This window comes from Saccharomyces kudriavzevii, assembly GCF_947243775.1.
Source record: "Saccharomyces kudriavzevii IFO 1802 strain IFO1802 genome assembly, chromosome: 8".
NCBI classification, from domain to species: domain Eukaryota; kingdom Fungi; phylum Ascomycota; class Saccharomycetes; order Saccharomycetales; family Saccharomycetaceae; genus Saccharomyces; species Saccharomyces kudriavzevii.
In genome coordinates this window covers 50999-73881 of record NC_079279.1, presented here as the reverse complement: position 1 = coordinate 73881, position 22883 = coordinate 50999, and the positions used below count along the sequence as shown (strand labels likewise).

The following is a 22883-nucleotide window of genomic DNA, read 5'->3' as shown; positions in this document are numbered from 1 at the left end:
ATACTCTTTTTTCTACGTACCTTGCAAGCGGGATATAACAGCTTTCCCATTCGAATTGTGCCTCATATATTCACATAGAATAAGAAAATGCCAACGAACTCCATCAAATTATTAGCGCCAGACGTTCACCGTGGTTTGGCTGAGCTTGTTGCCAAAAGACTGGGTCTACAATTAACTAGTAGTAAGCTCAAAAGAGATCCAACCGGCGAAGTCTCCTTTTCTATCGGGGAATCTGTTAGAGACCAGGATATCTTCATCATTACGCAAATTGGCTCCGGCGTGGTGAATGATCGTGTTCTAGAATTATTGATCATGATCAATGCTTCTAAGACTGCATCTGCAAGAAGAATCACTGCCATTATTCCAAATTTTCCATATGCAAGACAAGATAGAAAGGATAAATCTCGTGCCCCCATCACTGCTAAGTTGATGGCCGATATGCTAACAACTGCTGGCTGTGATCATGTTATTACTATGGATTTGCACGCTTCCCAAATTCAGGGGTTTTTCGACGTTCCTGTAGATAATCTATATGCAGAGCCAAGCGTAGTCAGATATATTAAGGAAAATGTCAACTATATGGATTCAATCATAATCTCGCCGGATGCTGGTGGGGCCAAACGTGCTGCTACTTTGGCAGACCGTCTGGATCTAAATTTTGCATTGATCCATAAGGAGAGAGCTCGTGCTAATGAGGTTTCTCGTATGGTTCTTGTTGGTGATGTCACTGATAAGATCTGTATCATTGTTGATGATATGGCCGATACATGTGGTACTTTAGCTAAGGCTGCTGAAATTCTTCTGGAGAATAGAGCCAAATCTGTCATCGCTATTGTCACACACGGTGTTTTATCAGGTAAAGCTATTGAAAACATTAACAATTCCCAACTGGACAGAGTTGTTTGCACAAATACTGTTCCATTCGAAGAAAAAATCAAAAAGTGTCCAAAATTGGCTGTCATTGATATCAGCAGTGTGTTAGCTGAAAGTATTCGTCGTTTGCATAATGGTGAAAGTATTTCTTACCTATTCAAGAACTATCCACTATAAACAAAACATGAAAAGGGATGGGAGGGAAGAAGGGAAATTATAGAAACAACGATGGATGCTTTTTAGTATTTCATAAATACCTACATATATGATGTGTATATCTTCTTTTCCCACTTGCCGATGTAGTCCCACCTTTGCAATATGTTCCAATAATTTTTCTGCGAAGACACATGAACACTCTTAGATAGTGAAAAAAAAAAGAACTTTATCTATGCATTACATCTAAAGACATTCCTTTTTTAATATTCATTCATATCATCCAGCTGAAATTCATTCCTTATTATTGAATTTTCTAGAATAGAGCCATCAGGAATAGTAATTACTTCGTCTTTATCGCAAATTATGATAACCGTCCCTCTTAGGATTACTCTGCGACCAAAAAACACATTACCCATTACATCCAAATAATCTAATTCCAAGATATCAGGAATATGAGGTATACCTATCCTGAAAGTTTCATAGTTGGCAAACTCATCACCTAGTTTGATTGATGGTAGTAACCCAAACTTTAAAGGGTAAAGGTTAAAAGTCCCATTTGCATCAAGATCATACAAGTTAGATTTCAATAAAAACAGGTCCCTACATGTTGTCAGCGGCAAAAATCTGCTCCTTGCTACTTTCATAGCCTGGGCACTTGAAAAACACCCAATACAATCGGCCAATTGCGTTCTAAATTGCAGACACTCCAGTTCTCGATTGTTGTGTATTATTTTAGCGTCAAAAGAACGAATTGGTAAATTTAAACCATCAGACTCTACTAGACGCTTCAAACTCCTCAGATCAATCCAAATATTATTAGTGTTCACAATTCTACAATTTCTTGCACTTTCATTGGACAAGCAGTCGTAATCCACTAGCCGCAGTTTATTTTTGTAGGTGGCCAACACCCCAGTATTCGAATCATTTGCGGTTCTTTCAACCACCTCAACAAGGTAGTCGATTTTTTCTGATACCATGTAGCTTAAAATGTTCAAATCCACAGTAGCACCTAAATTATTAACATTTGAAACAAATAAAAACTCTTTGCCTCGAGCGATTAAGTTATCCAATTCTCCTGAAAAATACAGTGTGTCCGTTAAATTACCGGTTCCACAAGGATACCAGAGGTCTTCTTTATTGGAATTGGCTTGCAAGTCGATAGGTAATAGCCTGTTTTTATCAATTACTGGAAAGCACGATTGTACTATGGTTTTCCACGTAACTTCATCAGATGAATAGTGTTTTTCTAGGAAGTTCGTTGTGTGGGATTCAGTTTCAAGGGACGTCATGAATATGAGTGGAACGTCAGAATTCCACTTTGTGTTCAAGTTCTGTGTTTGTTGGACTATTATATCCAAGGAACACTTCCCATTCTTCACCTCAAGTAAGGGACTAGCTTTACTGATTATGGAATTATTCTTGCCATCTAATTTCAGAATGGCCACTTTTGATATAAGCGCAGGATCGAATAACTCTTCGTTTTGAATATCTTCGAATTCAACGATTTCTTCGGCGCTGAGCAATCGAATTTCATTTGGGTCTAAATCGTGAGTAATTGAAGTATTCTCCAATATATACCTTTGGAAAATGTGTAAAAATAAGCTCAACTCATAATTCTTATCACATATAGAAGGGAAATGTTTCTGTAAAAGCTTAATCATTTGTGACATAACGACATCCTTTCCTATACCTTCGAAAGTGCCTTCAAATTCTAATTTATTTATTCCTGAGAACACTGTCATCACTTCTTATTGTATTATATGCTGTAGAACAATGAAGAAACTTTTTTTTACATCAGAATAACTTGTGTCACCTTTGGAATCACTGATAAAATCACAAAAACCTCGCATCTGCGAAAGGAAATATGATCAGAGCAACGGCACATTGCTTTATTAACTTATTTATTTTTTTATTTACTAGTCTGAAACGATATTCAAGTTTTCTTTTCAGCCTACTCAGGACTTCACATAATTGTTTTACTTTTTATTGCGACAAGGGGATGTTAAATGTTAAAACGGCGTTACTACCGTATTTTCCAGAAAATTGTTTCCAGAGCTGTACCTCTTCTCCATCATAGGGCCATAAATTCCAAGTATACAAGGACGACGTTGAAAGATGTCCCCTTCTTATTACAATAAACATCTCTCAATCGGCAAATTCGCCATATGAGCTGCTCTTTCAAAGAGACTAATATTGCGTCGCGAAATTTCTTTTTCTTACCAAGTACTTTTTTTTTCAGTTTTGGTCATCTCGAAGACAATTAATTCACAGATACCACTTGAGTTCAGTGATTCAACCAGGTGAAAAGTATACAAGATATTCATGATGAGCGGTATCGTAGCAGTAGAGAATTGTGAGAGTATGGAAGACATTTTGGCGAGACACCGCAAGGAAATCAAAGATCTACAGAACAGGATAACCGGTATGAAAAAGCAGGCCACTAAATCCAAAAGAAAAGAAGTTAACTCGAAATGCTCAGATCTTCAGGATAAATTGAAGATTAAACAGGAGAACGAAATCGAAGATTGGAAAATTGCTAATAATCAAGCGCCCAGTTCTGAACAAGACGATGAAGTGTCACCGGAGGAATTATTGGAACAACTTTCCATATCGCAAGAAGATGAACAGAATCAAAAGGACGCTCTCGCCCAACAACAACAACAACAACAAGCCCAGCCAAAGAAGCGTCGCAACAGGCAGAAGGAAAGATTGGCCAGGAGGGATGCCGCAATTGTTAAAATAAAAGAAGAAGCGGCTATGGAAGCGTCCAAACAACCTGACCTGAAAAAAATAGAACAAGAATCTATAGATCAATTATGCGAATTGTTTAAACTTAAACAAGTCGACATACAACCTGATGGTCATTGTCTATTTGCATCTATATTAGATCAGTTGAAATTGCGCCATGATCCAGAGGAACTATATTCAGACTTGAATGTCATGAAACTAAGATCGTTGAGTTGCAATTATGTGCAGGAACATAAGGACGATTTCGTTCCGTATTTGCTCGATGAGCAAACTATGCAAATGAAAGATATCGATGAATATACCAAGGAGATGGAACATACAGCACAATGGGGTGGCGAGATTGAGATTTTGGCCCTATCCCGCGTTTTCGATTGTCCAATCAGCATTTTAATGAGTGGAAGGCCTGTTCAGATCTATAATGAGGAGGGCAAAAAGGCTGAACTGAAGCTGGTGTATTACAAACATACTTATTCATTAGGCGAGCACTACAATTCATTGCATGATTCCTGATTTTTCTTATCCGTATCTAATGAGATATGCTCATTTATAAACTTTAGTGCATCTGTTTAATTATATAGTCGAAGCATACGGACTGGAAAATAAATAAAAGAGTCACGGTAGTCTAAATGAACATTGGGGGAGGAAGATTTTTACTTGGAAGAGTATCGAATAATCCGACTTCTGGGATAGTCGGCCTTGCCAATGTTGGTAAGTCTACCTTTTTTCAGGCAATAACAAATTCTAAATTGGGCAATCCTGCTAATTATCCATTTGCTACTATTGATCCAGAATGTGCCAAAGTCAACACCCCTAGCGTGCCACTATCTAATCTATTTAACATATATCAAAGTGCAAAAATCGTTCCTGGAACTCTTACAATATACGACATTGCGGGGCTTACTAGAGGCGCATCGCAAGGCCATGGTTTGGGTAACAAGTTCTTGAACGATATCAGGCACGTAGATGGCATATTCCAAGTGGTGAGAGGGTTTCTAAAAGATGATATTACACATATAGAGGGCAATGTGGATCCCGTCAGAGATTTATCAGTGGTACAAGATGAACTAATCTTGAAAGACTTGGAATTTCTGGAAAACATCAGGGAAAGGTTGGATAAAAAAATGAGAATGATTTCGAAAAATGCTAAAGAATATCAAGAGATGAAAGTGGAGACAGAATTATTAAACGCGTTAGAGGAACATTTATTCAACGGTAAAAAAATTCGACATTTCAAAGATCACTGGAGCCTGGACGAGGTCAAAATTTTGAATAAGCACAATTTTTTAACTTCCAAACCAACTTTGATATTACTAAATGTTTCACCTCAGGATTACATTAAGAACGAAAATAAGTTTGTAAAAGATATCCTCAAATGGGTTAATGAATTTTCGCCGGGGGATAAATTGTTACTGTTAAGTGCGGAATTCGAAACGCACTTGATTGAATCTAGTGGCACAGAATCAGAGTATTTTGGCAAAATCAGGCAAGATAAGAACATTTCTGATAAACAGCTAGTGTCTGCAATACCGCAAATAATACTAGAAATGAGGAAGTTGTTGAACCTAATTAGCTTTTTCACATGCGGTCCGCAAGAAGTCCATCAATGGAACATAAGAGAGGGAACCACTGCTCACGAGGCAGCTGGCGTGATCCATAGCGATTTGCGCGACACGTTCATTAGCGCTGACATAATAAAATATGACGATCTGAAGGCCATGGAGCCACCATTGAATGAGTCCTTACTAAAATCTAAAGGACTGATCAAACGTGCGGGGAAACAGTATATCATGCAGGATAACGACATTGTCCTATTTAAAGCCGCAGGTGGTAAAACCAAGTGATATTTTCATGAAAAAAGACTTGTAAATATATGAACAGAAATGTTGTTGTTTTTTTCTCTTTTTCCAATGATTACAACACAAGAATCAACAGAAAGTATGAGATACATAGATATGGAGATATATATACATATTTGCATAAGGTTTAACCACTGATAGTAAGACAGAGGTATATTTCGGAACTGTGTTTACCTAGAGTGGGTTGATTCGAAAAGTATAGCCGCATGGAAATGAGAAAAAAAGTGGAACAGCTGGATTCAGATAGTGATATTTTTTTGATTGAACGAGAAAAAGAGGATTCTAGGGAAAAGTATCTCTAGTCGTAATCGACTTAGTTAGAAGCGACAACAACTTCGACATCCACACCAGGTTCAATGGTGATTTGAGTGATTCTCTTAACAATTTGAACTGGAGCTTCCAAGTCAATGTATCTCTTGTGGATTCTCATTTCGTAGGTTTCCCAAGTCTTAGAACCTTCACCGTTTGGAGTCTTTCTGGTGGAGATCTTCAAGACCTTGGTTGGTAATCTGACTGGACCCTTCTTGACCAAGTTGTGTTGGTCAGCGTTCTTGACAATGTTAGAAGAGACATTTTCCAATTGCTTAACCTTGGTAGAAGTCAAAGTGATTCTAATCTTGATGATTTGTTGTTGTTGTTCTTGTTCTTCAACCTTTTCCTTTTGAAAGTCAGACATTTTGTATATACCTTTTTGTTTGTTTTACTTGCCTTCTCTCACGATCTAGAATATATAAACCAACTTGTACGAAGCAACTCATCTTTAGTACCATTTTCAATTTTCAATATCGTCTATTACTCTTACTATGGGGACGTTCCGCGAATGCGTCCAAGTAAATTTTTCATGAAAGATGATTACTATATTGTTACCCGGTGTACTGCTTCCCCCCACAAAATGAAAAAAAACTATTTTGACAAAGTGTACGGGTTTACAAGATGTACGGGTGCAAAACTTCACACCGGCACATTTTCTTGTTCTGTTTTAGTTTTTTGTAAAAATGGAAACAAGAGAAAAATCTTACAAAGATTATTCCATAGATGGGAACAGAAAGCAGTCATGAGAGAACATCCAAGAAAGATGTTGGTTGGTGATAAGCATGCTTTGTGATGACCTGAACTTTATCTTTTTTTTTAAGAGCTTTGGTGCAAAAAAAAATACACGAGCAGCATACTAGCTGCAAAAAGATGCAATAGGCGGTTATGCAGTGGAGTGCGATTGTACGGGGTTTTTTTTAGGTGAGAGACGTTTCTGGTATTAGGGGCGCCAAGAATTTGCATAAAATTATCAGAGTGCAGATTTGGCGCTCTTTATCAGCGCTTTGCATGATAGTATGGGCATTCAGCTGAGATTGGTCAAGGGAAGGAGCCTTGCTATATGCCGAAAAGCAGTCACGGCCAGTGAAATTTTTGCAATGCAGGAAGGCTGACTCAGGTCTAGCAACCCCTTTGGGTTTGTCTGTAGGCCCTTTTCTAATGTAATGGATGGTTGATCTTCCTTTATGCTTCTTCTAGCTCCTGAACGTTTTTTTCCGATTTGCTGCGATGAGACGGCGCACATTTGGCGTTATCTTATCAAGATTTTGTGATAGCAGGAAGACTACAGGCAGTCACTTGAAATGGGGAAGCTAATAGCCAGTCATAGCATGAATCGAGTATACCTAGTCATGAAGTGATGCAACGCATCATTGGTACCTTCTGTGTCCGGTTACTCTTAGATAGCAAGCATATTCTATCCTACTCAGTTGGGTTATAGGAAAATAGTTTCTTATTCATCAGGTATATAAACAGAGTGGCAGTATGGCCTTTCTTTTATTGACATTGGCAGTTTCTCTGGCTTGGTCTTGAATATGTTCCACTAAGGAGAAAAAACAAGAACATAAACTCGTTATTATTTAAGTATGGGTGAATTCAAACCTCCGCTACCTCAAGGCGCAGGGTACGCTATTGTGTTAGGTCTGGGAGCTGTTTTTGCAGGAATGATGGTTTTGACAACGTATTTATTGAAACGTTATCAAAAGGAAATAATAACGGCTGAAGAATTCAGCACAGCCGGTAGATCCGTAAAAACTGGTTTAGTAGCTGCGGCTGTGGTATCCAGTTGGATTTGGTGCTCAACATTATTAACTTCATCGACAAAGGAATATGCAGACGGTATATTTGGAGGGTACGCATATGCTGCTGGTGCATGTTTCCAAATCATCGCGTTTGCAATCCTGGCCATTAAGACCAAGCAAATGGCTCCCAATGCGCACACGTATCTAGAATTAGTAAGAACAAGATACGGTAGGATTGGACATGGTTGCTATTTGTTTTACGCTATTGCAACCAACATTTTGGTCACTTCTATGCTTTTAACTTCCGGTTCTGCTGTCTTCAGTGACTTAACCGGGATGAACACTATTGCATCCTGTTTCTTACTACCCGTCGGCGTTGTCGTTTATACCCTATTTGGTGGTATCAAGGCGACCTTTTTGACTGACTATCTGCACACTTGTGTCATCATCGTCATTGTTCTCATATTCGCCTTCAAAGTTTACGCCACTAGTGATGTTTTAGGGTCACCGGGCAAAGTCTATGACTTAGTTCGAGAAGCCGCTAAGAGACATCCAGTGGATGGTAACTATCAAGGTGAATACATGACCATGACATCCAAATCTGCCGGTATCTTATTAATCATCAACCTGATCGGGAATTTCGGTACCGTTTTCCTAGATAATGGTTATTGGAACAAAGCAATTTCAGCTAGCCCCGCAGCAAGCTTGAAAGCTTACGCAATAGGTGGGTTAGCATGGTTTGCCGTACCTTCTCTTATCTCATTGACTATGGGTTTGGCATGTATTGCAGTGGAAACCTCTCCCAATTTCCCGACATACCCTGATCCACTGACTTCGTTTCAGGCAAATTCTGGGTTAGTCTTACCAGCTGCCGCGATTACTATCCTTGGTAAGGGTGGTGCAGTGGCATCGCTACTGATGATCTTCATGGCCGTCACGTCTGCCATGTCTGCTGAATTGATTGCTGTTTCGTCTGTTTTCACTTATGATATTTATAGAGAATATATCGATCCTCGTGCAAGCGGCAAGAAACTGATTTATACATCTCATTTTGCCTGTATCTTTTTCGGTCTTGCCATGAGTGGATTTTCGGTTGGTTTATACTACGGTGGTATTTCTATGGGTTATATTTACGAAATGATGGGCATAATTATTAGTAGTGCAGTGCTACCTGTGGTATTGACTCTATGTTCTAAGGACATGAATTTGATTGCCGCTGTGGTGTCACCAATTTTGGGCACCGGATTGGCTATAATGTCATGGCTGGTCTGTACCAAATCGCTTTATAAAGAATTGACCGTAGATACAACGTTCATGGATTACCCAATGCTAACAGGCAACTTGGTAGCCTTATTTTCACCAGTTATCTTTATTCCTATTTTAACTTATGTTTTTAAACCACAAAATTTCGACTGGGAAAGATTTAAGGACATTAGTAGAGTTGATGAAACTGAAGAGTTAGTCCAAGCTGATCCTGACATTAAACTTTGTGATGCTGACGTTAACGATGAGGAGCAACCGGGAGAAACAAACTCCTTCATTTCAGATAATGAAAAAAATGATGTAAGGGTAAATGATGAAAAATTGAGTGAACCCAACCTCGGTGTCGTAATAAGCAATGCGATCTTGAAAGAAAATGAGACCGAATTGCAGGAAGAATTAGACGAAGAACAAAGAGAGTTAGCACGTGGTTTGAAAATCGCCTATTTTCTATGTGTTTTCTTCGCCTTGGCATTTCTAGTGGTTTGGCCCATGCCCATGTATGGTTCCAAATATATCTTTAGTAAGAAATTCTTCACCGGTTGGGTCGTTGTGATGATCATCTGGCTTTTCTTTAGTGCATTTGCGGTTTGTATTTATCCACTCTGGGAAGGTAGACACGGAATATATACCACAATGCGCGGGGTATATTGGGATTTATCTGGTCAAACCCATAAACTGAGGGAATGGCAAAACTCCAACCCGCAAGATCTGCACGTAGTAACAAGCCAGATTAGTGCACGGCTACATGGGAAACCATCCCATTTTGGACAGGTTGACGAGATAATATAGCCTCCAAAAGCAACATTTTGTCCTACAGTAGACAACATTTATATTTTCAAACAGCTCTAATTATGAAATAGTTTTTAATTGTACGTATACAGACGTTAAAAAGAGAAAAAAGGAAACAATCGAACTTGCATGACGGCATTATCTATGCAGCGTGTCTGTCGATTTTTGTATCCTTCCCGTAATCTATGTCGAACAAAACATCGTCATCCGCACGTGCATTTGCGTTAGCACTTGGCACTTCTTCGAAATCGGATGCTAAATCAATATCCATGCTGTGATCCTGCCCTTGATAATCGTTGCGTGCTCCTCTCTCGGGCAGCGCCTCATCAGACAAAGAATTTATATCATCTAAGTCGAACTCAGATACATTTTCCATATCAGTTGGCAATTGATGCGAGCATGCCAGTAAGTAGGAGGTGCTCGTAGGTCTCCAAAAGAACGCGAAAACGATGAATACCACGAAATAAACAAAGCTGGGCCAGGTGTCTGTAATCAGAAATTCTGTCTTCCAGTATTGTTCAATCATGTCAACGGTATCCATACCAGCGTAGGCAAAAGTAGAGACCAGTAGGCCTAAGAATAGTACAAATAACGAAATGTAACATAAAATGATCAGTTTTCTGTACATGTTTAATTTTACCACTTGTTTTTGTTCTCTCAAATAAGTCATTGTTTTGTTCATTGAAGAAAGGGTCAAATAATAGAAAGCAAATAGACATAGTACCAATGGGATAGCAGTAATTAAAATCAAATTGGATAAAGACTCGGAGTTTTGGGAGTATTTTTGGACTAAGAATGCAACACATACTGCAAACGTAAACGCAGCAAATATCTGACATCTTCTTAGTAATGTACGTTCCAATTTTGGATACACTATACCATAGCCGAAAGATATTAGCAAAACGAGGAGGAACGTGAAAGTTATCTTACCGGCACTAAAGATCGATATGAAAACCATGTATATGCGAAGGGCCACGCTAGAGTTTCCCTTCTGATTCTCAATAACATAGTACATCCAGACGAATATTGTATCAGCTGTTAAGAAAACAAGAAACACTAAAATGTATTTTTGTAAAGGTAGTAATTCGTGTCTGTGTTTCCAACATAGCCAAGAATACGCTAACGTGCAGATAGCATAAGCAATGGCCAAAAACGCATAAATGGGCAGCTTATATGCCTCTGAGGCATCCAATTCGCCGTAAGCGTTTCTGAAATTCACCGTAGCCCGGAACTTAGATCTGGAAGAAGTGAAAGACGATGTGGTTACGCAATAATAACCAGTTTTCTTGATCGGGTACGTCCTCTCGTGCGTGCCCAATTCTTGTTGAGTGAAAGTCAAAATTGGACTAGTCAAGTTATGTTCCTTACTGGTGAACGGATCGGTGGCGACCTCTTGGATGATGAATTTCCCCAGAGATGAATCATCGCACAAACTCAAATCAAGTGCGTAGTCATCGCAAATGTACTGAATTTCCCCATTGGGTAACCGTACACCAATGTGCTCGTAATCTTGGAAATCGAACACAGCGACGCTGATCCCCTCACCGGAATCGTCTTCTTCATTAAGTGACAGTTCCTCCAATGTAAACGATATAAATGGCTCAATTTTTCCGTTGAAATCCTTCTTGGAATACATCCCTGAGCAAACATCGTGATACTTTTGGCTTATGGTTTCTTGGTTCCCGCAAACCATGCCACACAGTAGTAGCAGCCCTGTCAGCAGCGGCCACGACCCACGCATTTTCCCGTTCTCCATTGTCATGTGCCTAACTTGCTGAAATATGATTTACACAATACCATTGAAATTTCAGTGCCTTTTTTTCAATTCCCACTTTTTTCCATTGGGCGATGCGAGAATGGTAGAGCTTATAGTAGTTTCAGTAGCGTATAAAAAGGGGAAAAAAGCAAAAGAAGAAGAGGATGGTATATGGGCCTGTCCTGCCTTCTCAACGCGTTCCATCATCGATGTAGGAATCTATTCTCTTGGCCATCCGGACATCTATATCACTAAGCTGACCCTTATCCGTGTCTTTTGGCTCTGTGTCATGCGTGCGAAGCTCCAGCTTCACCCAGGTGTAGCTGGTGTGGATCAGGGGGTGGTGGCCCCAAAGATGAGATCTCATTGACACGCGAGTCAGAAAAGCCCAGGTGGTCTCGTAGTCCTTGAAAGTCACTTCTCTTGTTATTCCTAGACATTTAGTTCTGCTAGCGTCCCATTGTGCTTCCCAGTGAACCAGGGGTTTCAGCTTCTCGAGCAGTTTACCCCCCGTTAGTGCACTGGATGCGATTTTAACGATCTTGTTATGCATTGCCCTTCACGTTCGTTTCTTTTGAACCTTGACAACTTGCATGTGCCCTTTTACAACTTGCAAAGACTTGCATTTGAACTTGGAAAATTTAAAATGCTCTGGGCAAAAAGCAAGTAAAGGCACCCAAAAAATAGTGAAGAGGAATCCGGGAGGAGAAGCATGTCGTCGAGCCTGTTTATCCTGGACGAAGATCTGGAGCCAGTGGTGTCTAAGAACATCAGGGCACTACCGAATCTGTCGTCGGTCCTTTCAAGCTTCAAGCAATGTTATCATGACGGTTCGCCTCCAATTCTTTTCCAGAATGATTGGTTCTTTATACATCTCAAGAGAGACTTTTTGCATTTAGTATCGGTGATACATACCACAGACAAACCAAATATAGATTTGATGACCATACTGGCCTTTTTGGAGCAGTTTTATCATCTTCTACAAAAATATTTCGAAATTAAGGTTTTGAGCAAGGATCTCATACTGGACAACGTCTTACTGGTCTTGGAGTTGATGGACGAGTGCATAGATTTTGGCATTGTACAGGTGACGGATCCGAGTATCATCAAGGATTACATCCGTGTAAAGGTCAATCTGCCAAAAGTTGCAATCGACAATGACGAGTGGAGCTCTGATGACGAAAGCAGCAGTGAGAGCAGCGCTGGTGAGTACAGCAATGCGAAGAAGAAGAAGAAGAACAAGAGGAAGAAGAAGAAAAACAGCAGGGGGAAGAATGTGGGCAAGAGCAAAATAAAAGGCATCATGGTAAACAATAAAGAAAATAAGGGTATCAACGTGGTGGAAACCGTCAAAGAAACGCTGAGAAACAAGAACGATAATGGCAAAGAGCCCCTGGATGACGAGCTGTCCAACGATGGTAACGATCTTTACATCAATGGAGACATTGCGAAGACGATTATAATGCCCATATCATGGAGAACAAAGGGAATCCACTACGCCAAGAACGAGTTCTTTCTTGATGTTATCGAACGTGTGCAATACCTGATGGATTTCGAAAAGGGAATAATCAGAAAGAACCTGATACACGGCGAAATCGTATGCAGGAGCTATTTGTCGGGGATGCCCAAACTGAAAATATCCATCAACAAGATACTGAACAGAGACCCTCAATTCATGTCGAACTCCAACTTCCACCAGTGCGTTTCGCTAGATTCCATAAACACCATTGAAAAGGGGCAGGAAAAAGAACAAAACACTGGTGATTCGCAGGCAGCAGCTGACGCAAGGGAGATCGAATTTGTACCGCCGGATGGTGAATTTGTCCTTTGCCAATACGAGTTGAAAAGACACGTGAAGGATGCGCCGATGATAAAACTGAAGGATTTTGAGATCAAGCCCAAATTGAAGAAGTCCAAGATACAGATTCTAACAAAAATCCAAACAAACTTCAAACCGACCAACTCCACGTCGAAACTCAACGTTAAGATTCCGCTGACAAGGGTTTTCCAGGACTACAAGATAGACCTAAGCAAGCAAATTAGGTTCAAAGCCAACAACGGCAAAGTCGTGTTCAACTTGAGCGACGATTTTCTGCTGTGGGAGATACAGACCATGAAGGGCCACCGCGAACGCAATGCCAGCAACGCCCCCCAGGACGACGGCGATCCCAGCACGTGTGCGTCCATGGTGGCAGAGTTCTCCCTCTTCAATCAGGAAGAATACGACCGCCTGCAAGAAGAAATGAAAACCTCGATGAATCCGCCGCCCTTGCGCACGGGACCCAAGCTGGAAGAACTATACAATCAGGTCCACGACAAGCACACCCCCCACGTTACTCCTCGGGATAGGTTGGTCAGCATTGACTTTGAGATCCCATACTGCACATGCAGCGGGCTGAAAGTCGAGTACCTGAAGGTCGAGGAGCCACAGTTGCAGTACCAGTCTTTCCCCTGGGTCAGATACAAGACTGTCAACGACGAGGAGTACGCATACATCGTTTGAGGCCTACACATGCTCCCCACAAATAGATAGATAGCACGTTCATCTTTGCCATATAGATAGCACTTTATAATCTTCATATGCGGCCGGGTAAAATCGAGCGTTATTATTTTTTTTTCCACCTCAATGAGAGAGGGATTAATAATAAGAAGATTGGAGCAAAATAGCGATCTGCATCTGGCGAACAAAGCAGATGAGGCCAAAGCGTGGCATTTGTTTTACAGTGCTGATAAGAGCGTGTGTATCAGGACAGTGTTTTTAGTGAGGATACTGGTCATTGATGTCTGAAAGTCAGCGTTTAGGATTATCAGAGGAAGAAGTAGAAGCGGCTGAAGTACTGGGAGTGCTGAAACAATCATGCAGACAGAAGTCACAGCGGTCAGAGAACGTCTCGCAAGGCGACCGGAGGTTGGCGGGTGAGTCATCGACGACACCGTTGAACATTCTGGACCGTGTGAGCAACAAGATTATCAGCAACGTCGTGACGTTCTACGACGAAATAAACACGAACAAGAGGCCTCTGAAGTCGATCGGAAGACTGCTGGACGACGACGACGACGAGCATGACGACTACGACTACTACGACGAGGAGTTCTTCACCAACAAGAGACAAAAGCTGTCGCAGGTGATTGCGAAGGGGAAGGACAACTTGAAAGAGTACAAGCTGAACATGTCCATCGAGTCGAAGAAAAGGCTCATTACATGTTTGCATCTTCTGAAGCTGGCCAACAAGCAGCTCTCCGATAAAATCTCGTGCCTGCAAGATCTCGTGGAAAAGGAACAGGTGCAACCTGTGCCCAAACAAGATTGCAGTGTTGCGACGACTGCTGGAGCTGGGGAAGAAGAGACATCGTCTGACGACGACGACGATGAGGAGTTTTTCGATGCCTCGGAGCAGGTCAACGCCAACGAACAGTCTATTGTGGTGAAGATGGAGGTGGTCGGCACAGTCAAAAAGGTTTACTCGCTGATATCGAAGTTCACAGCGAACTCGCTGCCCGAACCTGCAAGGTCCCAGGTCCGAGAAAGCCTGTTAAACCTGCCCACAAACTGGTTCGATAGCGTCCAGAGCACTTCACTGCCGCAACACACGTCGTTTCACCACGCCCACCACCAGGAGCAAGAAGTGGAGCAGCAGCAGCAGCAACGGCAGCAACAGCAACAGCAGGAGCAGCAGCAGCAGGAGCAGCAGCAGGAATGGGAAGGGAACAGAAATGGCGACGATAAAGAGTCGTCCTCGTCCTCTTCGGTCACCCCGAATGGGAAAGTCCTCATCCTCGCGAAAGAGTCCCTGGAAATGGTGAGGAACGTCATGGGCGTGGTCGACTCCACCTTGGGCAAAGCCGAAGAATGGGTGAAGCAAAAGCAAGAGGTGAAGGAGATGATCAAAAAACGCTTCTTGCAGCAACAACAGAGGGACGGTCATCGCATCAAGTCTTTCCAGGACACCCCCAAGAGCAGCGAGTAGCAGCGACAGGCCATGCACCACCACCGCCACCACTAGTAATAATATTATACGGAATAATATAGTTTATATAACATCCATAGTCATAACCATAATCACAACCCTAATATCTCACCAGCTCTGGTCTCACATATGCCTTTCCTTCGAGCATCATTATCGTCGGACCCTTTGCTTCCCTCTGGATGGCTCAGCAAGGTCCTTTGCGCAGCCGTAAGGGGGTCGGGAATACATTTCCGGGGCTGATCCTCGAGGAAAAGAACCATCTATATAAATAGAAGCCTCTCCAGATGTATTCATCATGGCTTGTACCCAACAACAGTTTACCATGAACACATTCTAAGTTCAAAGAAGAGAAAATTCATTAAACACTAACCATAAATACAAAATGCTAAGATCACATTTAGGCATGGGATCTCGGATGCTCGCCAAGATAACCATCACACCAAGGGCGTACTCATCTGCGGCTGCCGCAGCAAGCGGGGGACATATCATCAAGACGTTCTTCAATAGGGACTCGACTACAATCACATTTTCCATGGAGGAGTCTAGTAAGCCGGTTTCCGTTTGTTTTAACAACGTCTTCCTTAGGGATGCGTCGCACGGTGCCAAGCTGGTCACTACGGGGGAGCTGTACCATAACGAAAAATTGACCGCTCCTCAGGACATCCAGATCTCTCAGGATGGGAAATCTCTGGTGGTGAAGTGGCAAGACGGCGGCCATCATCGGTTCCCCCTCCAATTCTTCGTTGACTATAAAGGTTCCAGTTTTGTTTCCCCAGCAACAAGAAAACAGGAATCTAAGTACAAACCTCAGTTGTGGAACAAGCACATCTTGAAAAATAATGTCAAAGACCTGCTCTCCGTGAACTATAACGAGTTCATTGACCCCAAGGACGACTCAAAGCTTTTCCAAACGCTGGTCAATCTACAGAAATTCGGCATCACTTTCATCTCCGGTACCCCCTCATCTTCTTCCGAGGGTCTTACCATACAGAGGATATGTGAAAGGATCGGACCCATAAGATCGACCGTACACGGTGAAGGTACGTTTGGTGTGAATGCGTCGCAGGCGACCAGTGTCAACGCCCATTATGCCAATAAACACTTACCATTGCATACAGATATGCCGTTTTTGGAAAACGTGCCAGGTTTCCAGATTCTACAATCCTTACCCACTATTGGAGGGGAAGACCCCAGCACCAGGCCCATGAACTACTTTGTGGACGCATTTTATGCCACACGTAATGTTAGAGAATCGGATTTCGAAGCTTACGAGGCTTTGCAGATCGTTCCTGTAAATTATATTTATGAAAACGGCGATAAGAGATATTACCAATCCAAACCTCTAATCGAACATCACGACATCAACGAAGACAACACTCTGCTAGGAAATTATGAGAGTTTAATCAAATGCATCAATTACTCCCCCCCATATCAAGCACCCTTCACCTTTGGTATTTACGACAAGCCATCGGACTTGAATACAAATCCAGATTTGAATTTGATTACTACGCCGGCGAAGTTAACAGAGAGATTTTTGTTCAAGTCCTTCATTAGAGGGCTGAACGTCTTCGAAAGCCACATCAATGACTTCAAAAATCAGTTTAGACTGCAGTTGCCGGAAAACTGTTGCGTCATCTTCAACAACAGGAGAGTCTTGCATGCCAACTCTTTGACAAACTCAAACCAGCAATGGCTGAAGGGTTGCTATTTCGACTCGGACACTTTCAAGAGCAAGTTGAAGTTCTTGGAAGAGAAATTCCCTCATGACAAATAACTTTATATTTATAGCATACTTGATACGTTTTGTACTTATTTATTATCTTTTCCTGTTCTTTACTGCAAGTTTCTCAATGTTTTCATGTTACTTATCTGCATTTTCTGAAAAGCTCTTATTTTTCTGCACCAGCACCATACCATGACTAAAACTAAAAAAATATGAAAGGAAACAACATTCAAGACAAAGAATTTTCTGGGTATAAACTCAATTCAGCCGGCACAGAACACTCAGCTGATTATTGGTTGGTTAATCACGCATACGATTCACGCTTGACCTTTTTTAACTTTGGATCAAAGTCTTAAGTTCTCCGCCGCAATGGCTTTAGAAAAGTTGAGCAAAAAATACAGAACAAGACAAGAATTGCTCAAAGCTCTTACTCCCAGAACGCGGTCCATCCATCTAAGCTCCAGTGGTCACTCAAGCGGCAGTGCCAGTTCAGATGCGGAGGTTTTGTATCATATTAAGCAGATTTTGTCATTGGCGGCTAATTCTTTAGAGCAACAACAACAGCCATTTACAATAATCTTTCAAAACAAAACAAGAGGCGGTTCTAGTAATTCCAACGTCCCTACAAGATTAGACTTCCCTTTGAATGGCCCACATCTATTCACTCACCGGTTTAGGCTGAAAAAATGCTCAATCCTATTAAACTTATTGAAAATCGTTATGGAAAAATTACCCCTTGGTAAAAACACTACCGTAAGAGACATTTTCTACTCCAATGTGGAGCTATTCCAGAGACAGGCAAATGTTGTCCAGTGGCTAGATATCATACGGTTTAACTTTAATCTCTCCCCACGGAAATCGTTAAATATCATCCCAGCCCAGAAAGGTTTGATTTATTCACCATTCCCAATCTATGTTCACGACAAAATCATGACGGGCAAAGATGAGTTCCAGATACAGAAGCAAACAGTTTCCCATGGTAAGCCCTGTTTGATTCCCTTTTTCCAAGATGATGCAATAATTGAACTAGAAACAACCAGCAACTGCAATCTTGTTATAGTAGAAAAGGAGGCCGTCTTCACCAAGTTAGTAAGTAATTATCACCGGTTAAATGCGAATACGGTGTTGATTACCGGTAAGGGGTTCCCAGATTTCCTGACAAGGTTGTTTCTGAAAAAACTGGAGCAAGATTGCTCCAGTTTAATCTCGAGCTGTTCCATATTCACCGACGCCGACCCTTATGGAATCAGCATCGCTCTAAATTATATTAACTCGAGTGCAAACGCCGCATATAATTGTGCGATGGTCGACTATAGGGGTATTTATATTACACAGGTCTTAGCGCAAAACAATAGGTTAGGTAGCAAAGCCATCCAATTATTGAACCTAAGTCAGCGCGATTGCACATTAGCCAAGAATTTGATAGTTTCCCTGACCGGAAACAACGAAGAAATTGCAACATCGCCATTCAAAAACTTCATTGTAGAGTGTCAGCGGGAGATCTTTTTTCATAAAAAAGCTGAAATGAATGAAATCGATGCCAGTATTTTCCAGTTGCCGTGAATAGTTAAGAGAAGGTCTGCCTCAGGAAAGAAGAACTGTCGAAAATGAAAACATCTGTGTCTATAATAATCAATAAAAAGTAACTATTTTTAGATATCTTAACATTGAACCTAAAAAAAAAAATTTATTTCAAGCTTCAAAAGTTAATGCCATCTCCTAGAATCGAACCAGGGTTTCATCGGCCACAACGATGTGTACTAACCACTATACTAAGATGGCATTTGAAAGAGCGAAATACTTGGCTTATGAACATTACTCATGTAATCTAAGACAATGATTCTTTCTTTCCTCCACTTTTTCACCTGTGATAAATCGAAACACTGTGAGTTTAGATAAGCCATAATTACCTATAAAGTCTCTACAGAATATTAAACAAACCCATTTTTGGAAGTACTATCAGAACTCCAATGGATGAATGCTTGCCCAATTCATGTCTACTAGGCGTCCATCTCGTCATTTCAACCCATTCAGGACCACAAATTGTTTATCACTATCCACCTTCCAATACGGCATTTCTAACAAATAATCCGACGAGACATCAGCATCTCTATGTAAACCATGATGTACTGGGTAAGGACACAAATAAGGGAGACAGCTTGTTCAATTCTGGGTCTGCAAAAACAGCCTCCCAATTGGCCCAAAATGAATCATTGAGCAATTTTAATGCCACCATTACTCCATCAATGACAAATGCCAATACTAATAGTGGAACATTACCTTCTACAAGGTCCCATGCTAATACTGTGGGATCTCAAGGCTCAATTCCTTTGGCAAGTAATGGTTTAGCTAATAGAGATAACGACACAGGGAGCAACTCTGGGATTTTTCAATATCAAGAATCCGAATCTGAATCATCATCATCAGGTTTAAGTGATAGTGAGTTATCCACAGACTACGTGGATATTTCCAGCGATTCATTTTCCATATCGTCTTCCTTATCATCGCCTTCTCTGTCCTCTTCTCCGTCGAGTTCATCCTCATCTTCCCCTCTGCAAGATGGTTTATCAAGGACTAATTCGAGTTTCCAATCCATCGATTCCATGTCTCCAACCTCACCACAAATAACCGTGAGCAACGATGGTATCTCAGTATCAGAGTCATACGTAGACCCCGCCACGAACTATAAAGCAAAGTCCACTTCCAAGAGATCTCAGAATTTTTTCCATAAATTGAATACCAAGAAGAGTACCGATTCTAAAACGCATTCTCCAATAAGGAGACTCAAATCTAAACCATCACAAACTGCCAACAAAAGCAACAAGCTGTTTAAGAACATCTCCAATGATACCGATGGGAATGCTTTCACTGGGAATCACTCACTTTCTTCCAAAAAGTCGGTATCAAGTGCAGGAGAGCAGAGTCAAGATTTCCATAATAATAGCCTCAATGACACACCTGGCCAATCACCACAACACTACCATCACCACCATAAGAACATCGCAAATAGCCAACGAAATTTCTCGACACAGTATGACACTGAAGAAGATATGGAGGTTTCAACAATGCTGCAGGATGGCAAAATATCCATGAATGAGATTTTTTTCAAGGAGGAAAACTTTCAAGATGTAAATAAAATTCTAGAGTTTGATCATGATTTTGTTGCAGAATTTTGCAGTCCCGAGAGGGAAATGTGCAATACCAGATTCGAATTCACGGTGGATAATTTCTGTTTTTTGGGCTTGCCAATTCATGTGGATTCTCAGGGTAGATGGAGAAAATCCAAGCATAAAAACAAAACTCGGTCTAAAAGATCTTCAAGTACCACAACAAACGTCAGTAGAAAGAAGTCCATTGCTTCCAAGATTTCATCGTTGAGTGAAAACACCTTAAAAAAAGTGAATAGTGACGAGGTTGAAACTGATCCTGACAACAATGTAGGTAACATGAACTATACTGATACTCCAAATTTAAAGATAAATACCGACGTCGATGGAATCGAGTTTGAGAGGGAAAAAGAGGATCTAGGCAAGAACATGAACATGTTTCATGTCTGCTTTGTCATGAATCCACATCTAGTAGAATATAACAAGAGAATTGATGATATGTATCAGTTTGTTGTGACAAGGCTTTCTTTATTGTTGAGATACGTGCAGTCAAAAACCTCGTATATTTCTAGTGAATGTCATATAATCTTAAAAGAAAGAGAACGAGTATTGAAGCATTCAAAAACATACCAGTCCATAAATGGCGCGGGCAACAAGGGGAAATACTTATATCAAAGGATTCTAGCGAAGTCCTCGTTGGCCAGAGCATTAACAGAATGCGTTGATAAAATTCAAAGAAATGAAATTGCATGTCTTGAGATAAGTGACGATAAAGTAATTTCTTTGCAAATCCCGATTCAAAATGAGTTCGAAAAAATGCCAAACTTTAAATTACAACCTGTATTGAGAGGCTCATATTTGACATCCATTTTAAATATGAAATTTTTGGAAAAATCCTCATTAAGAATTGAAGGTCAAAATAACGAGGCTCAACAAAGCGATACCAATAATAACATATATAGATTCGGCAACAACATTAATAGCACCGGGCATTGTGGAGCACCCAATGTTGATGATGGGGATGATAACGAAAGCAGTTACTTCTGTGACGATAACGACGATCTTCTGAATTATGCGTTGTTGTTACTAGATGAGCCAAATAATATTATCAGTTCTCTCGAAACCTTTTCGTATCAAGACGATATTGGCACCATCATACTAAAACATTTGGTGAGGAACATCCAACCGAATGTTCCGCTAATGTCGTATCGCTATTTGATAAGTGAATTACTAGATAGCCCCTCTTCACAAGATGACATCACTGCAGAGACTAATTCATTGGAATCGGGCGTTCTGCGCTCGTGTGCGTTGCATTTAATGTATTGGAGACACGCAAGGGTAGTGATCCCACTAAGTTCCAAATACACATATATCGTTTCGCCGTTGGCCCCTATTCAAGGTTGTACCATAGACGACTTCAAAAATACTTTACAGAATGATGAACAAGTGAAAAAAGTGGAAATTGCGAAAAACAAAGAGGAAAAAAGTGATAGGATACCTTTGATCTATCAAAATTCGATACTGTTTAGATCCAAATTCCCGTTGTTGCCCACCTTGCCCATTTTCCTAAATTTGTTATCAGCGGATATACCTCAAGCATACAGTAACATAATTCCGTCAAGAGAACACAAACCAGTTTACTTGGATGCATTGGCGTGGTTGATACAGTACGGATACGTAACTCAATTGCTAACGTTCATCAACATCCGCGTGGACAAACATATAAAGATGGCAGTGGACGAGGATCTAGAGAAGGAGGGATTCCGTAAGGCTAGTGCCGCTGGAAGACCGGGCCTGGATTACAAAAAGACAGACAAAAAATTGGATGATGAAGATGGACAAAACAGAGATGCCAATGCCAACGAAGCATGTGTGGGGAAGGCAGAGGGCGAGCAGCCCAACGATGCTAACAAGAACGAAAACAAAGATAAAAACATGAATGAAAAGGGAGACGATGAACGTGACGATAATGACATTGCTGTGGTCGATGAGGAGGAAGTACTGCATTTCGAATATGATGATCCGGAGATGCAGCATGACTATACTGTGATTTTGGAACCTGAAAGGGCCACAGCGATTGAAAAAAGGTGGCTATATAGATGCATTCATGATCAACCTTCAGATATCCAGGTTCTTTTCAACAAGTTGCTCAAGTATTTCAATGGGAAGGTTCCCATGGAACTAGTTATCATCAAAGAGGAAGTCAGCAGGCATGACTTGAAAAAACTGCTAAATGCTTTAGATAAGTATTTGATCGAGGTCCATCACTGGTGAATCCGCCAATGCTAATTCTTGATTGACAGAAAAAAACTTTCACCGTAACAGAGCTCAATGGGAAAAAAAAAAAAAATCTAACAAATTAAAATATATAAAGGATAGACACAAATAAGAATATATAAAAGGTGGAAGCATACGTAGGTTTTGCTAGCAAAACCCGATGACTCATGTATTGTAAGAATAACTGAAAGAAGATAGATTTGAAAAAAGAAGAATAAAACAAAACAAAACCAAATAAACGGACCGGAAGAAAGTAAGGAAAGAAAAAGGAAACGAAACTACACTTTTTTATAATTAACATCACCATTGAATTACA

At 40.8% G+C, this 22883-nt stretch overlaps 13 protein-coding genes and 1 non-coding gene across 14 annotated transcripts; 9 read left to right on the top strand and 5 right to left on the bottom strand.

The window, feature by feature from the left end:
• Positions 1 to 87: 87 nt before the first annotated feature.
• On the top strand, positions 88 to 1050 carry PRS3 (ribose phosphate diphosphokinase subunit PRS3; the record flags this gene model as incomplete). The annotated part of the gene is made up of 1 exon (XM_056228360.1): positions 88 to 1050. The coding sequence occupies one exon, from the start codon at positions 88 to 90 to the stop codon at positions 1048 to 1050; it is 963 nt and encodes a 320-aa protein (XP_056088089.1).
• Positions 1051 to 1289: 239 nt separating this feature from the next.
• SKDI08G0300 (UTP--glucose-1-phosphate uridylyltransferase) lies at positions 1290 to 2771 on the bottom strand (the record flags this gene model as incomplete). Its single annotated transcript, XM_056228358.1, has 1 exon — positions 1290 to 2771. The coding sequence occupies one exon, from the start codon at positions 2769 to 2771 to the stop codon at positions 1290 to 1292; it is 1482 nt and encodes a 493-aa protein (XP_056088088.1).
• Positions 2772 to 3354: 583 nt separating this feature from the next.
• OTU2 (deubiquitinase OTU2) lies at positions 3355 to 4287 on the top strand (the record flags this gene model as incomplete). Its single annotated transcript, XM_056228357.1, has 1 exon — positions 3355 to 4287. One exon carries the CDS (start codon positions 3355 to 3357, stop codon positions 4285 to 4287), a length of 933 nt encoding a protein of 310 aa, XP_056088087.1.
• A 116-nt stretch (positions 4288 to 4403) lies between these two features.
• On the top strand, positions 4404 to 5618 carry YLF2 (Ylf2p; the record flags this gene model as incomplete). The annotated part of the gene is made up of 1 exon (XM_056228356.1): positions 4404 to 5618. The coding sequence occupies one exon, from the start codon at positions 4404 to 4406 to the stop codon at positions 5616 to 5618; it is 1215 nt and encodes a 404-aa protein (XP_056088086.1).
• A 328-nt stretch (positions 5619 to 5946) lies between these two features.
• Positions 5947 to 6309, bottom strand: RPS20 (40S ribosomal protein uS10; the record flags this gene model as incomplete). The annotated part of the gene is made up of 1 exon (XM_056228355.1): positions 5947 to 6309. The coding sequence occupies one exon, from the start codon at positions 6307 to 6309 to the stop codon at positions 5947 to 5949; it is 363 nt and encodes a 120-aa protein (XP_056088085.1).
• A 1219-nt stretch (positions 6310 to 7528) lies between these two features.
• Positions 7529 to 9736, top strand: DUR3 (Dur3p; the record flags this gene model as incomplete). Its single annotated transcript, XM_056228354.1, has 1 exon — positions 7529 to 9736. The coding sequence occupies one exon, from the start codon at positions 7529 to 7531 to the stop codon at positions 9734 to 9736; it is 2208 nt and encodes a 735-aa protein (XP_056088084.1).
• Positions 9737 to 9878: 142 nt separating this feature from the next.
• SKDI08G0250 (uncharacterized protein) lies at positions 9879 to 11477 on the bottom strand (the record flags this gene model as incomplete). Its single annotated transcript, XM_056228353.1, has 1 exon — positions 9879 to 11477. One exon carries the CDS (start codon positions 11475 to 11477, stop codon positions 9879 to 9881), a length of 1599 nt encoding a protein of 532 aa, XP_056088083.1.
• A 205-nt stretch (positions 11478 to 11682) lies between these two features.
• MCO14 (4a-hydroxytetrahydrobiopterin dehydratase) lies at positions 11683 to 12045 on the bottom strand (the record flags this gene model as incomplete). Its single annotated transcript, XM_056228352.1, has 1 exon — positions 11683 to 12045. One exon carries the CDS (start codon positions 12043 to 12045, stop codon positions 11683 to 11685), a length of 363 nt encoding a protein of 120 aa, XP_056088082.1.
• A 159-nt stretch (positions 12046 to 12204) lies between these two features.
• On the top strand, positions 12205 to 13995 carry APM2 (Apm2p; the record flags this gene model as incomplete). The annotated part of the gene is made up of 1 exon (XM_056228351.1): positions 12205 to 13995. The coding sequence occupies one exon, from the start codon at positions 12205 to 12207 to the stop codon at positions 13993 to 13995; it is 1791 nt and encodes a 596-aa protein (XP_056088081.1).
• A 277-nt stretch (positions 13996 to 14272) lies between these two features.
• Positions 14273 to 15460, top strand: OPI1 (transcriptional regulator OPI1; the record flags this gene model as incomplete). Its single annotated transcript, XM_056228350.1, has 1 exon — positions 14273 to 15460. The coding sequence occupies one exon, from the start codon at positions 14273 to 14275 to the stop codon at positions 15458 to 15460; it is 1188 nt and encodes a 395-aa protein (XP_056088080.1).
• Positions 15461 to 15842: 382 nt separating this feature from the next.
• Positions 15843 to 17234, top strand: AIM17 (Aim17p; the record flags this gene model as incomplete). Its single annotated transcript, XM_056228349.1, has 1 exon — positions 15843 to 17234. The coding sequence occupies one exon, from the start codon at positions 15843 to 15845 to the stop codon at positions 17232 to 17234; it is 1392 nt and encodes a 463-aa protein (XP_056088079.1).
• Positions 17235 to 17552: 318 nt separating this feature from the next.
• SPO11 (DNA topoisomerase (ATP-hydrolyzing)) lies at positions 17553 to 18746 on the top strand (the record flags this gene model as incomplete). Its single annotated transcript, XM_056228347.1, has 1 exon — positions 17553 to 18746. One exon carries the CDS (start codon positions 17553 to 17555, stop codon positions 18744 to 18746), a length of 1194 nt encoding a protein of 397 aa, XP_056088078.1.
• A 147-nt stretch (positions 18747 to 18893) lies between these two features.
• Positions 18894 to 18965, bottom strand: Skdi_8.trna1H. The gene has a single exon. It is a non-coding gene; the product is annotated as a tRNA-His (tRNA).
• A 188-nt stretch (positions 18966 to 19153) lies between these two features.
• NPR3 (Npr3p) lies at positions 19154 to 22564 on the top strand (the record flags this gene model as incomplete). Its single annotated transcript, XM_056228346.1, has 1 exon — positions 19154 to 22564. One exon carries the CDS (start codon positions 19154 to 19156, stop codon positions 22562 to 22564), a length of 3411 nt encoding a protein of 1136 aa, XP_056088077.1.
• Positions 22565 to 22883: the final 319 nt, after the last annotated feature.